Source organism: Piliocolobus tephrosceles, chromosome 1 (assembly GCF_002776525.5).
Source record: "Piliocolobus tephrosceles isolate RC106 chromosome 1, ASM277652v3, whole genome shotgun sequence".
NCBI classification, from domain to species: Eukaryota; Metazoa; Chordata; class Mammalia; order Primates; family Cercopithecidae; genus Piliocolobus; species Piliocolobus tephrosceles.
In genome coordinates, this window is record NC_045434.1 from 1,533,755 (window position 1) to 1,549,895 (window position 16,141).

At 40.2% G+C, this 16,141-nt stretch overlaps 1 protein-coding gene across 2 annotated transcripts in view; it reads left to right on the plus strand.

The window, feature by feature from the left end:
- Positions 1-16,141, plus strand: part of ZNF695 (zinc finger protein 695) — a 70,892-nt gene that overhangs the window by 20,176 nt on the left and 34,575 nt on the right. Inside the window, exon 4 of one of the 2 annotated variants that reach the window (XM_023216114.2) lies at positions 2,053-2,183. In XM_023216114.2, the coding sequence (XP_023071882.1) occupies positions 2,053-2,183 (131 nt within the window). Of the gene's footprint in view, positions 1-2,052; positions 3,556-16,141 lie in introns of those variants that run through there. The other variant, XM_023216113.1, reaches the window with a different exon arrangement.

Genomic DNA, 16,141 nt, shown 5'->3' on the forward strand with positions numbered 1-16,141 from the left:
GCAAGCTCCGCCTCCCGGGTTCCCGCCATTCTCCTGCCTCAGCCTCCCGAGTAGCTGGGACTACAGGCGCCCGCCACCGCGCCCGGCTAATTTTTTGTATTTTTTAGTAGAGACGGGGTTTCACCGTGTTAGCCAGGATGGTCTCGATCTCCTGACCTCGTGATTCGCCCGTTTCGGCCTCCCAAAGTGCTGGGATTACAGGCGTGAGCCACCGTGCCTGGCCCAATGTTTCAGTTTTCTTTCTGTTACTGATTTTTTTGTTTTATTCCATTTTGGTCATAAATAATAATCTATAATATTTCAATTTTTAAAAATTGGTTAAGACTTGTTTTGTGGCCTGACAGGTGGTCTATCAAGGAGAATGTTTTCTGAGCTGTTGAGAATATTGTGGGTTCTGTTGTTTAGGGTGTTCTCTAGATGTCTGTTGGTTGTCATTGTTTTATGGTGCTTTCAAGTCCCCCGTTCCCTGTGTACTTCTTGCTTCATTTCCGTAAATATTTGCTTTATATATTGTAAACCCTGGTGAGACACAGATGTAGATATAAATACACAAACAGACATACATTTGTTGTAGGTTTTCTGTGAACAAAACCTTTTATTTATTGTCTTTTTTGTCTCCTGTGAGTTGTTCACTTTTGGTTTTTTGTTTGTTTTTTGTTTTGTTTTGTTTCTTTGAGATAGAGTCTTGCTCTCACCCAGGCTGGATTGGAGTGGCATGATCTCAGCTCACTGCAGCCTCTGCCTCCTGGGCTCAAGCATTTCTGCTGCCTCAGCCTCCTGGGTAGCTGGGATTACAGGCACGTGCCACCACGCCCAGCTAATTTTGTTTTTGTTTTTGTTTTGTTTTTCTTTTTGAGACGGAGTCTCGCTCTGTCGACTGGGCTGGAGTGCAGTGGCCGGATCTCAGCTCACTGCAAGCTCTGCCTCCCGGGTTTACGCCATTCTCCTGCCTCAGCCTCCCGAGTAGCTGGGACTACAGGAGCCCGCCACCTCACCCGGCTAGTTTTTTGTATTTTTTTTTTTTTTTTTTTTTTTTTGAGGCGGAGTCTTGCTCTGTCGCCCGGACTGGAGTGCAGTGGCCGGATCTCAGCTCACTGCAAGCTCCGCCTCCCGGGTTTATGCCATTCTCCTGCCTCAGCCTCCGGAGTAGCTGAGACTACAGGCGCCCGCCACCTCGCCCAGCTAGTTTTTGTATTTTTAGTAGAGACGGGGTTTCACCGTGTTAGCCAGGATGGTCTCGATCTCCTGACCTCGTGATCCGCCCGTCTCGGCCTCCCAAAGTGCTGGGATTACAGGCTTGAGCCACCGTGCCCGGCCGTTTTTTGTATTTTTTAGTAGAGACGGGGTTTCACCGTGTTAGGCAGGATGGTCTCGATCTCCTGACCTCTTGATCCGCCCGTCTCGGCCTCCCAAAATGCTGGGATTACAGGCTTGAGCCACCGCACCCGGCCACAGCCTTCATTTAATGTTTTCACTTTGGACCAAAGTAGTTTACACACCAGAGTTATAGTGTTATTTTGTGTTTTTCTGTGTTGTTACTATTACCTGTTAATTTTGTAACTTCAGATGATGTTATTATTAATTAATGTTCTTTTCTGATTGAAGTACTCCTTTTAGCATTTCTTGTAGGACAGGTCTGGTATTGATGAAATACCTCAGCTTTTGTTTGGCCATCTTTATTTCTCTTTATGTTTGAAGGATATTTTTGCTGGATATAATATCATAGGGTAAAGGTTTTTTTCTTTCAGCACTTTAAGTATGTCATGCCACTCTCTCTTGGCCTGTAAGGTTTCCAGTGAAAAGTCTGCGATGAGGCATATTGGAGCTTCATTGTATGTTATTTCTTTTTTCCCCCCGCTTCGGCTGCTTTTCGGATTCACATAATGGCATTTTGTTTAGTATATTTTTATTAGGATTATGACTATGAAGGAATAAGGGCCAGTAGTATTTCATTATGCTATCTTGCTAATGTGCTTATATAATTTTATGCCTTAGATTTGTAAAGTATGTTATCTAGCAAGTGGAATAATTTGTTGTTTTTATTTTTTCCAGCTTTGTCTTCTTATCTTACTGAAGACATTTTGCCAGAGCAGGGCCTGCAAATTTCATTCCAAAAAGTGATGCTGAGAAGATATGAAAGATGTTGTCTTGAGAAATTACGCTTAAGGAATGACTGGGAAATTGTGGGTGAGTGGAAAGGGCAGAAGGCAAGTTATAATGGACTTGACTTATGCTCAGCAACTACTCATAATAAAAACTTTCAATGCAATAAATGTGTGAAAGGTTTTAGTTTTGCAAATCTAAATAAACATAAGATAAGCTATACTGGAGAAAAACCATTCAAATGCAAAGAATGTGGTAATGTCTCTTGCATGTCTTTAATAACAACTCAACAGCAGAGAATCCATATTGGAGAGAACCCCTACCAATGTAAAAAAGGTAGCAAAGCCTTTAATGAGTGCTCATACTTTACTGACTGTAAGAGAATTCATGTTGGAGAGCAACATTGCAGATGTGAAGAATGTAATAACGTCTTTAAGTCTTGCTCAAGTCTTGCTATTATTGAGAAAATTCATACTGAAAAGAAAACCTACACATGTGAAGAATGTGGCAAAGCTTTTAACCTGTGCTCAATTCTTACTAAACATAAGAAAATTCATACTAGAGAGAAACCATACAAATGTGAAGAATGTGGCAAATCCTTTAAGTTGTTCCCATACCTTACTCAACACAAGAGAATTCATAGTGGAGAAAAACCCTACAAGTGTGAAGAATGTGGCAAAGTCTTTAAATTGTTGTCATACCTTACTCAACATAAAAGAATTCATACTGGAGAGAAAACCTTCCAATGTGAAGAATGTGGAAAAGCCTTTAACCAGAGCTCACATCTGACTGAACATAGGAGAGTTCATACTGGTGAGAAACCATACAAATGTGAGGAATGTGGCAAAGCTTTTACTTGGTTCTCATACCTTATTCAGCATAAGAGAATTCATACTGGGCAGAAACCCTACATATGTGAGGAATGTGGCAAAGCTTTTACCTGGTTCTCATACCTTAATCAACATAAGAGAATTCATACTGGAGAGAAACCCTACAAATGTGATGAATGCGGCAAAGCTTTTAACTGGTTTTCATATCTTACTAATCATAAGAGAATTCATACTGGAGAGAAACCCTACAAATGTGAAGAATGTGGGAAAGCCTTTGGCCAGAGCTCACACCTTTCTAAACATAAGACAATTCATACCAGAGAGAAACCATACAAGTGTGAGAAATGTGGCACAGCCTTTAACCACTCTGCACAACTTGCCGTACATGAGAAAATTCATACCTGAGAAAAATCCTACAAATCTAAACAATATGGCATAATCTTTAATACCTATTCACAACTTCACAGCAGAGTATTTTTACTGAATAAGAGTGTTACAAATGTAATGATTGTCAGAAGGCCATTTACAAACTGTAAGCCTTTGAGTGCACTAAAACATTTAGGCTAGGAACAATACAAAGAGAAAGACCGGTTCAACACCTCCACTGATATCACAGCTCTTATTGTACACAGAGGAATTTATACTGTAGGAAAACCCTCCAGTTGCTCAAACTTTATTCAACTTCAAAGACTTTGTATTAGAGAGAAACCCTACAATTGTAATAAATGCAGAAACAGCATTTGTTCAAAAAATATACCTTAGAAAACACCAGAGTGTTCACACTAAGAACTACTTTACAGATGTAGTAAATGTGAAAAAATAACTAATCAAAAATTACATCAAAACACGTCCAAGAATTCACAGTAAAAAGCAGTCACTAACACTTTCAGATACTACTATAAATCTGAGTGTTTATTATAGAGAATAATCCAAAGTTAAGTTAAAATAAGTAGGAGATTTACCTTTTGGGGAAGTTCTAATTACATTTAAACTATACCTTTTGGTGCCAGGCATGGTGGCTCTTTCCTATAATTGCTGCACTTTTGGATGCCGAGGTGGGGAGATTGCTTGAGCCCAGGAGTTTGGGACCAGCCTGGGCAACATGGTAAAACCTCATCTCTACAAAAAGTAAAATAAAAGCCAGGCTCAGTGGCACATGCCTGTTGTCCCAGCTACTTCGAAGGCTCAGGTGGGAGGATTGCTTGAGCCCGGAGGTTGAGGATGCAGTGAGCTGATATCTTGCAACTTCACTCCTACCTGGGCAACAGAGCAAGACCCTATCTCAATAACAATAATAATAACATAATAATAGTAAAGTATACTCTGTGCATTGAAAGAGTTTTAGATTTTTTGAAAAGCACATATTTATGTAATTAAAGTTTGAAATCACTTGATACCATGCCTTCATTTCTAGTGTCTATGTGAAGGCATGTGGCCTATTGTTGCTACATGAAAGCTGTGAGAGTTTCTTCTATATTTGGGCAGGTGTCATTCATCTCCTTTTCTTTGGAAGATTATGGACATTGCATTTTAAGCTTCCTGAAGAAATGTAACTGGAGAGGCTCTTTGTAGTTGTAAGTGATTCATGAGATAGGTCTTCAGGGTAATATTCTTCATTATATTTAAGAAAGAAACATTTGAGTTGTCTTTAGGCCATTGTATATTAAGTGATGTGTATCCTGCCACCAACATTGACCTATCTCACCTTAGTTATGGTTGTGGGTGACTAAAGGTAACAGTACAATAGTGGGTGACATGGTGGAATAGTATCTCTAATGATCCCTTCTCCCAGTGGCATTAAACTTCAAATAAATTGAAAAATATTGTTCCCACAAGTTACACCTTCATTTTGTTTGCTCTTTTTGTAATGACATTATGTAATGACATTTGTAATGACATTATGTAATGACATTTATGTAATGTTATTATTAGGGCTATAATAAAGCCTATATAGGATTATAATCAAAGACCATATATTTCTGAATCTTAAAGGACTGTTAACAAAGTTTTATCTTACATTTTTCTTTTAACATGTGACCTCTCTGGCTTGCAAAACATATACATACTTTTAGTTTTGGTTCATATGGAGATAAATATATAAATATATTACTCTGAAGATAATTGTTAAGTGTAAGAAATTATGAAGCAAGTAATATGTTTGAAGTAAGTGCATACCTGTTTTCAGAATAAAAGAAAAATGTTGGAACCAAACATAAGTTTAAAAGTATGGATAATTTATTAGCAAACTAGAAACCTCAAAAATGTCGAAGGCAAATCTGTTTTCTCTGCTTTGTATTGAATGCATTTCTCTAAAATCTTACTGCACCTTTTTCAGAATTTCCCTGTGAAAATACTGTTTTTACTTTTATGTTGCTTGTGCTAGAGCTAACATATAATTTTCTTGTTCCAAAATTCATGAAGAATTTCTTACATGATCTTCTCAGGGATTATAATAATGATTTTATGAAACTTATTGGTGCTTCCAAAATAATCTTAAGATGTGAGTAATTCCACAGTGAGTGTATTTTCATTGTACTTAATTAATACATTTCCATTTTTCCATTATTAGAGAACACTATTCAAGCCAACTTTTTTTGTTTATTTCTTCCACTTTTCTGAATTGCAGTAATTGAGTTTATTGACTCTATTGGGCTATTTGTTCAGGTAAACACTTTGGAGGCTTTATGAGTTATAGGGTTATTTTGACATAAAAATGAAGTGAAGAAATATAGGGCAGTGCTAAATATGTAATAGATGCTCCATAATTAGCAATAAATATTCCTGTTGGAGTGAATTTGTGGCTCCAGATAAGAGATTGGAAATATCCAGGATGAAGACTTGGCATTGATTCTGCATGCAGAGAAAGGACTTCTGTACCCAGGCTGCACAATTGACTCTCTCTAAAGAGGAATTCTGCTTTTATTTCCAAATTATCTCTTTTTTTGTGGTCTCTTTTTCTTTCTTCTCAACTACTTACGTATTGTAGTTCTCTTCCTTTTTTTTTTTCCCTTTAAAAACCTGTGTTATGGCTACACTTTCTCACTGCTCTCCACACAATATGTCATTTTATATAGTACTTTGTACATTCTAACTGGAAGTTTAGACTTTCTCTTTTTCTTCTTTTTTTTTGGAGACATGGTCTCACTGTGTCACCCAGGCTGGTGTGCAGTGGTGTAATCTCAGCTCACTGCAACCTCTGCCTCCCAGACTCAAGCAGTCATCCCACCTCAGCCCCCTGAGGAGCTGGGACTACAAGTGTACACCCCCACACTTGGCTAATTTTATTTTAGTAGAGATGAGGTGTTACCATGTTACCCACATTTGTCTTGAACTCCTAAGCTCAAGTGACTGACCTGCCTTGGCTTCCTAAAGTGCTGGGATTACAGGTATGAGCCACACCTGGCCTGGAAATGTGAAATTTTTTTTTTTTTTTTGAAACGGAGTCTCGCTCTGTCGCCCAGGCTAGAGTGCAGTGGCCGGATCTCAGCTCACTGCAAGCTCCACCTCCCAGGTTCCCGCCATTCTCCTACCTCAGCCTCCCGAGTAGCTGGGACTACAGGCACCTGCCACCACGCCCGGCTAGTTTTTTGTATTTTTTAGTAGAGACGGGGTTTCACCGTGTTAGCCAGGATGGTCTCGATCTCCTGACCTCGTGATCCGCCCGTCTCGGCCTCCCAAAGTGCTGGGATTACAGGCTTGAGCCACTGCGCCCGGCCAATTTGAAATGTTTTAATGTGATGATAGATTTTTGTTGGTTTGTTTTTTTGAGACTGAGTCTCACCCTGTCGCCCAGGCTGGAGTACAGCGGTGTGATCTTGGCTCTGCAACCTCCGCCTCCTGGGTTCAAGCAAGTCTCCTGCCTCGGTCTGCCAAGTAGCTGGGATTACAGGCACGTGCCACCATGCCTGGCTGATTTTTGTATTTTTAGTAGAGATGGGGCTTCTGCATGTTGGCCAGGCTGGTCTTGAACTGACCTCAGGTGATCCACCTGCCTTGGCCTCTCAAAGTGCTGGGATTATAGGCATGAGCCACTGTGGCCAGCCAATAGATTGATTTTTAACTGGAGAGTTTGAGGTCATTTACGTGTTACAATACTGACATTGTGATCACAGCTTACTGCAGTCTCAACCTCCCAGGCTCAAGTTATCCTCTCACCTCAGTTCCCTGGGTAGCTAGGAGGACAGCCACATGCCACCACGCCCAGCTAAATTTTTTATTGTTTTGTAGAAATGAAATCTCACTGTATTTTCCGGGCTGGTCTCAAGCTCCTATGCTCAAGCAACCCCCTACCTCAGCCTTCCCAAGTGCTGGGATGACAGGCTGAGCCGCCGCGCCCGGCCACACACAACTCTTTTTTTTTTTTTTTTTAAGACAGAGTCTCCCTTTGTCGCCCAGGCTGGAGTGCAGCGGCACTGTCTTGGCTCACTGCAAGCTCCGCCTCCCGGGTTCACGCCATTCTCCTGCCTCAGCCTCCCGAGTAGCTGGGACTACAGGTGCCCGCCACCATGCCTGGCTAATTTTTGTATTTTTAGTAGAGACGGGGTTTCACCGTGTTAGCCAGGATGGTCTCGATCTCCTGACCTTGTGATCCGCCCGCCTCCGCCTCCCAAAGTGCTGGGATGACAGGCTTGAGCCACCGCACCCGGCCAAGCAACATTCTTAATGGAGGAGAGGGGTGCACTGTCCATGGGCCAGAGAATGAAATCGGGCAGTTAGCATTGTTTGTTTGTGAAAAGAAAATATTTGAAAATCTTGACACAAAGTGTGGTGAATATATAATTAATTAGAATAGGTCAAGCTTTAATAACGTTGGACTATGTATTGTAAGCGCTGTGTAAATAAACGTCAGAATTTGGAAATCTCTGAAGAGCAAATGTATCTTAGAAATTCTTAAGGAGAGTTAATGATAAATGGATAATTTTGAATTTAATTTTCCATGAAACACTTATAGCACACCTTATGTTTCCATGCCGAACCTGTTTTTAAATGTGTACGTTATGTTGAGCAATAATAGAATGACCTCTGTGGATTTAAAATTTGAAATAATCTCTTTTTTTTTTTTTTGAGATGAAGTTTCACCCTTATTGCCCAGGCTGTAGTGCAATGGCACAATCTCGGCTCACTGCAACCTCTGCCTCCCGGATTTAAGTGATTTTTCTGCCTCAGCCTCTCAAGTAACTGGGAGTACAGGCATGCGCCACCACTCCCAGCTAATTTTGTATTTTTAGTAGAGTCAGGGTTTCTCCATATTGGTCAGGCTGGTCCCAAACTCCCAACCTCAAGTGATCCACCCACCTCAGCCTCTCAAAGTGCTGAAATTACAGGCATGAGCCACTGCACCTGGCCTGAAATAATCTTTCTTTTAGATTTATTTTTGCAATCTTGGGAAATTTTTAAATTTCTTCCTATATTTCATTGGGTGCAGTTCACAGTCCATAGTCTTCATTCTTAATCACCTAACTAGCCAACTGCTTGGTCATTCACTCTAAAGACATCTCAGAGATCATGGTAGCTTTTGGATTAAAACATTTCCTCGGCCGGGTGTGGTGGTTCATGCCTGTAATCCCAGCACTTTGGGAGGCCAAGGCGGGCAGCTCACCTGAGGTCAGGAGTTCAAGACCAGCCTGACTAACATGGTGAAAGCCCGTCTCTACTAAAAATATAAAAACTAGCCGGCCGTGGTGGTGGACACCTGTAGTTCCAGCTACTCGGGAGGCTGAGGCAGGAGAATTGCTTGAACCTAGGAGATGTAGGTTGCAGTGAGCCAACACAGTGCCACTGCACTCTAGGCTCGGCGACAGAGTGAGACTGTCTCAAAAAAACAAAAAATAAACCAACATTTCCTCAGTGATTTTGGGTGCTAAATTCTTTTCTGTGTTTCTACAATAGCCAAATTGGGACCATTAGCACTTCCAGCTTTACTGTTTTCTACACCATCACCATCAGGAACAGCAACTCCAGGTACCCCAAGCTTAAAGTAACAGTTCTAAAATACTTTGGTCCTTCCCATGTTCTGTGCTAGGCCCTGAGCACACTGGTAAATACCTGAGTTCCTATACTGATGACAGACTAATAGAACAAAAACATCACAAAAACTTTATTTTTGAGTCTTTTCCACTGAGTTTATGAGAAAGACAGAAACATTTATTTCCCAAATAGTCCCAAATATTATATATTTCAAAATGTGGGAAATATTTCTTTCAATATTTGGGAAATAAAGATGTCTCCTCAACCTACTGATTTTATTTTTGTAGATATATATCCAGTAGTAAAATTGCTGTATCATATGGTAGCTCTATTTTGAATTTGTTTTGCAGAAATCATCATACTGTTTTTTACAGTGGCTGCGTTGGTTCACATTCACACCAACAGTGTGCTAGCATTTTTCTTTTCCCACACTTTTGCCAACACCTTCTGTCTTTTTTATTGTAGTCATTCTAACAAGAGTGAGGTGATTGATACCTCATAGCAGTTCTGATTTGCCTTTCCTTGATGATTATTGAGGAACATTTAAAAATATATGTGTTGGTCATTTGTAGGTCTTTTGAAAAACATATTTAGATATTTTACCCATTTTTAATATCTTTCTGTTATATAGTTTAAGTTTTTATGTATTTTCAATATTAACCCATCTGACATATAATTTGAATATTTTTTCATTCTTTGGTTGTCTCATCATTTCATTGATTGTACCTGGTGCTGAATAGAGGCTGTTTAGTTGAAAGAAGTTTCATTTATTTTTACTTGTGTTGCCTGGGATTTTTTCATTAAATCTAAAAAATTATTGCCCAGACTATTGTCATGGTACTTTTACCTTATGTTTTCTCATATAGTTTCAGAGTTTCAGGATGGCTGTGATGAGTATACAATGATGTGAATGCACTTAATGCCTCTAAAATGTACACTCAAAAGTGGGTAAACTCGGCCGGGTGGGGTGGTTCACTCCTGTAATCCCAGCACTTTGGGAATCTGAGGCCGATGGATCGATTGTGGTCAGGAGTTTGAGACCAGCCTGGCCAACATGGTGAAACCCCATCTCCACCAAAAAATACAAAAATCAGTAGTGTGTGGTGCACGCCTGCAATTTCAGCTGCTTGGGAGGATGAAACATGAGAATCACCAGAACCCAGGAGATGGAAATTGCAGTGCACTGAGATCGCGCCACTGCACTCCAGCCTGAGCAACAGAGCGAGATTCTGTCTCAAAAAAAAAAGTGGTGGGGGCCAAATCTTATAGTTTGCATATTTCATTACTGCTTTAAAAAGTGAAATTAACAGCTTTAGGTATTACATAACAGCCAAATAGTACAGGTCTATAACTAGGAAGTGACTAAATGTATCATTTTATAAGGAAAAAATCAGTCTTTAAAGGCCATTTAAAAATATATAACTGATTGATAAATTATGTATTCAAACACAGCATAAGATTTCTTTTTTTTTTTTTTTTTTTTTGACACTGAGTCTCGCTCTGTTGCCCAGACTGGAGTGCAGTGGCGTGATAGCTCACTGCAAGCTTCGCCTCCTGGGTTCATGCCATTCTCCTGCCTCAGCCTCCTGAGTAGCTGGGACTACAGGCACCTTCCACCATGCCCAGTTAATTTTTTGTATTTTTTTTTTTTTTTGCGGGGAGATGGGGTTTCACCGTGTTAGCTAGGATGGTCTCGATCTCCTGACCTCGTGATCTGCCTGCCTCGGCCTCCCAAAGTGCTGAAATTACAGGCGTGAGCCACTGCACCTGGCCAGCATAAGATTTTTATATGAGTAATTGGGAAGGCTTCTATAAATATAAGGTAAAACTTAACGAGTTATTTAGAATGACATATTTTAATTTTTTTTAGAAAAATTAAACAGTCAAATTATAATTTAGTCGTGGGGATAATTCATTTTAAAGAATACTCAAAACTAACAATTATGAGCAAATTATGTGAAACAAAAAGATTGCCTAAAAATAAATTTCTCAACCATATTCATAATTTAGGAAATATGACCAGATTTGGAATGAGAAATTCATTTAGACAATTTCACCTAGCAAATGGGTAGTAAAGATTTCAGTAACATTTCCGAGGCTATCAATGAAAAATAATTTTCAAGGAGGTAAAAGAAGAGGAGAGCTGAAGGAGGCCTCAAGGATCTGTGTGGTATGATGCACATCCTTCCTTGAAATGGCAAAATCAAAAGCCCAGTCCCCTGGTTGAGATTCTTCTAATCACGTAAATTACCCGGGATGCTATCCTGGCTGTGAAAAGCAGAATCAGGAGAAATGAGGGCTGTATTCTAAGTCTGGTTGTGGTCCCGTACCCCTCAAACCTCCACTGTCACCACCACCATCTTCTCCACATCTTCCCCCATATCACCCCCAAAGCAACAGGAACAATTCTAAAAACAACCCCCCAAAGGACCCTATTTTTGAATTATCGCCCCTCTTGGATCTCAGTGTTTCCTCCAGGTATGTTCACACAGAGCAGGTCTCTAGGATCTGAGACAGATTCCAGAGGAAAGACTTTAGATCCTAGCCCAGGTTACACGTGTATTCCCGGAAGATACGTACCTGACTGCTGTAGACTTTGAACAGTCGTCAGGCTTCCAAGGTGAAACCATAGAAGTCCAACACACATGACCTCATTTCTCACATTTGGATAAACAAGACCAGAGTCCACTTAAAAGCATTCATGATCACTGTGTATTTTACTGCATCCCATGCGGGCCACTGTCTTTACTGGAGAACATCATCGTACTGTGCAGCCAGACAAGTTCAAGTCATTTCCCCGGACAAGCGGCTTTGGAAACACCTGAAAATTTGCAACAAAAGCAGACCAGACTGCTGAGTGAGTAACATGAAGGAGAGGCCTAGCAACCCGTTATCCTACAGCCCTCCAGGTGGCTCCAGTCCATTCTACATGCAGCAGCCTCTGCAGTACCTAAGCCATAGTTTATCCTGAGTTAATGTAATCATACTAGGAATACACCATACACATGTGGTAACATTAGAGTTGGACTCAAAACTCCAAAAATACGTGAACAAAAATCAATCTGACCGACTCCACAGGCTTTATTGGTTTCTTGCTCTTTCCCATCTTCCTTCACTGCTTCCTTCTGTTCCTGGGATCACCCTTCAAGTAAAACACTTTTATGTGTCACATCATCATAATGCAAATTAAAGCACTGTAATTTATTTAACATTTTATCAAAATGTAAAACATTACAAAAGATTAACAGGTTATGTTTGATTGTGGGATTGAATACTACATTCTCACTGTTGTGTTTGATCATTTTCATTACAAAGTCATAAGTAATCAAATGATTAGACAGCTCTTTTGTTATATGTGTAAAGAATAAGCATCCATTTGCATACATAATTGTGAATCTCGGATGAATGTATTCTGAATTTGAGGGGTTTTTTTCTTAACACCCTGTTCCAGTGCACAAGGTAAATAGCCTTTTTGTCAGAACTCATGATAGTACAAGTAGCAGCAGCCACTCCCAGTCGTGTTCTCATGTGTTCTGCTGTGCTACAGAGAAATGTTTCTGCTTATATTGGTGGCCAAGTAATAGCGTTCTGCTCAATGAGATTCAGAGAGAAGTGCCTGAAGAGGTTGGCCTTCTCTGAATTAAAAAACACTGGTTTTTAATAAAATTCCCTGTGTCCTATCAGCTTCACATTTTTCTCCTTGTTGCTGTTTGGAATGTGGTTTGATTGCCTGGAGGTGGATCAGCCAACTTGGGCTCTGAAGGAGTGAGCTTGAGCACAATGACCAGGTGTAGACAATTTCAGAGACAGGAAATGGAAAGAAACTGGTAAACTATAAGGTCACTGCACTTCTATATCAGTTCTGCTGCCCAAGTAAGTAAGAGTACACCTCATATATTCTGATATTATACAAAAGTCTTTTCTTTATAGCTGAACACAAGCTAATTGCTTCAGAATGAGATGTATGAAAGTTTTTAGAATCGAAATCACCAATGTCATAAAAACTCTGACAAATAGAGATGCTGGAAGAAAGTGTTCTTAAGCTTATATGCCTGATAACAAAACCATCCTAAAAGACCTTTAAAAACCTTATCCTTTCGCCGGGTGTGGTGGCTCATGCTTGTAATCCCAGCACTTTTGGAGGCCAAGGCAGGCAGATCATGAGGTCAGGCTTTCGAAACCAGGGTGGCCAACATGGCAAAATCTCGTCTCTACTAAAAATACGAAAATTAGCCGGGCATGGTGGCAGGCGCCTGTAGTCTCAGCTACTCAGGAGGCTGAGACAGGAAAATCACTTGACCCCAGGAGGCAGAGGTTGCAGTGAGCTGAGATCACGCCACTGCACTCCAGCCTGGGCGATAGACCAAGACTCCGTCTCAAAAACAAAACAAAAAAAACCCTTATCCTTTCATAAAGACCTTCACAACCTTGTACAAAACATTTCTATCGAGCCATTAAAATACCACTGGGCACTGAAGAGTAGATTTATTTGGGCATATATGAAAGTCTGTGTTAGCTGGCACAACACTGTCTCACATTTATATCTGGGGCTTGAGGGAACATAAACAATGCTCATAAACCTTGCGAATGACAGGGAACTGGGAATGATAGAAGATGTGTGTAATTGATCTGAGGTGACTTCATAAGTATTGATATAGTTTAGATATGTGTCCCTGCCCAAATCTCATATTGAATTGTAAATTTATAATGCCTAAAGTCTAAAAAGTAGCTGCTTCTCATTCTGATTTTCTGAATTTTATAGAGGCAAATAAATTTTCAATCTGCTTTGGGGGTCTCTTATTTGGCTTTGCATTTTCTCTTCAGGATAAATTCAGTGTAACTTATTCCTTTCTTCAAATGTTGTTTATTTACAGCAAATGTGGCCTACTACATCATTCCCACTGAAATAGAATGTCTTATGTCTTTGAATGCCTCAAAGGAATTTAAAGAAATAATAACTGATCCTTGAGCACATATGCCTACAGGGATGTAGCAATCAGTGAGCTAAAGAATTAGCTAACTAAAAAATTGTTTTGCAAATGTAGAAATGACTATTTTCTTTTTTTTTCACTGCAAGCTCCGCCTCCTGGGTTCATGCCATTCTCCTGCCTCAGCCTCCTGGGTAGCTGGGACTACAGGCGCCCACCACCACGCCCAGCTAATTTTTTGTATTTTTAGTAGAGACGGGGTTTCACCGTGTTAGCCAGGGTGGTCTCGATCTACTGACCTCGTGATCCACCTGCCTTGGCCTCCCAAGGTGCTGGGATTACAGGTGTGAGCCACCACACCTGGCCAGAAATGACTATTTCATTCTTGTTCTGGTGCTTCTGTAACCTTGTGTTCTGTCCCCCATGTGGACAATGTGCCATATCTAGTTTCTGCATAGATTTCAAGAGAGACATAAGGACAAGTTTTTCACATCACACATCAGTGAAGATGCAACTTAGGGCAGCAACATGGCACACCAATTATAAACCAATAAAGTTCTCCCTTGCTCTCCCTCAGCCTCTCCCTCACCAGCCAGTATCAGCAGATGGTCTATCTCATACTTCATGGGAAAATAGAAATTGTTCAGCTTATGCTTGGTAAACCTCTCTCCCTCAACCTTAAGATTTACCTTCAGAGATGCTCATTGCTTCCTTCTTCACCACTGCCTAATAGAATAAGTTCTTCTCTTCACTTTCACCTCTTTTGAGACTTGGCCTCTTTAAAGATTCACTTTTGTTTTAGTTATCTTTGATTTTTCTTTCACTTGGCTTAATTCCCTCAGAGACATAATCATTTTCTTGATACTGTGGCTCCTGCTCAGTTTACACCTTAGCTTACTCCTTACTGTCAGTCTTGGGAGGGTTGTATATGCTTCCTAGCTCCTCTGCCTCATGATTACTCCTCAGCCCTCTGCATTTGCATGCCAAACTCTGAACTTTCATGTTCTCAGCATGTTAGTAAAATTGTGTTCTTGTTTCATTTTACTTAAGTTAGAAGCACTTTATTATTGCTCCCACAGCCCTCAGTCCAAAACTTCAGTGCATTGTAATTGTGAAAATCCTCATCACATTGTATTTTAATGGTCTGTGTTCATATGTTTCCTCAGTAGACTAAGTTTCTAAAGGGCAGAAAAATGCATTTATATAGATTGCCTATTCCCTTTGGAGTTAAATGTAGGTCATGACACATAAATATATGGAAAATACAGTATTCAATAATAATAATTACTGGTGGATGTCAGTGTTCCATAGTTACAATTTCTGCTTATATTCATTTTGCCAACAGTATGTCACTCATTTATTTATTTATGAATGCAGTACATATTCACGGAATGCCTACACTGTCACAAAGTCTGTCTGAAAAATTGGTATATACAGTGAATGACAATATATGTAAGGTTCTTTAGCTATGGAGCTCACAGTGTGGTTAAAGGAGACTAATAATAAATGCAAAAACAACTAATTAAGATACTTTCAAGTAATAATGGAGAAGAAAGATGAAAGGAGTCAGCCATACAAAGACCTGGGGAGAGACCATTCCAATCACCGGAAGTTACAAGGTTGAAAAGAACCCAAAGCAAAGGAAAGCTGGCCATGTTCCAGAAAAGTCAGTGAGGCCCCTGTGGCCATGGGTCAACAAGAGCGGTGGTGAGAGGAATGAAATGCCTGGGACTAGATGTGCTGCTTTTCTGGAAAGATGTAGGCTAGACAATGTCAACTTACCAAGCTTATTTCTATCTCAGAGTCCTCATGTACCTGTTATTCCATATCCACGTTGATTTTCCCTTTTCCCTTTATCCTAGGAAACAAGGCATCTCCTCCCCTCTCTCTCTCACCTGAATATTACTCTTCTGTTATCCCCACTCTCTTTTATAGTATAACATCTATATTTTTCATTTTAATTGTGGTTAAAAAAAGCCACATAATATGAAATTTACTCCCTTAAGAAAAATTTACATGTATGATACAATACAGCTATATGTACATGGTAGTCCACAAATCTCTAGAACTTTTTTAGTACATTTGATCTTTGCCTCTCTGTTTCTTCTCCCGAGGCAAAAACAGGCGATCGTCTACTGTATCTTAGCTCTGGAGGGACTTATAACCCAGTATTTGGAATCCTAGACCAGAGTTCTGATATTCCAGTGCATGCCAGAGGTACTCTTGCTGGTCTTTGTGCTGGTCTTTGGGCTGGGCTGGTCTTTGGGTGGTCTTTGGGCTGGTCTTTGGGTGGTCTTTGGGTGGTCTTTGGGC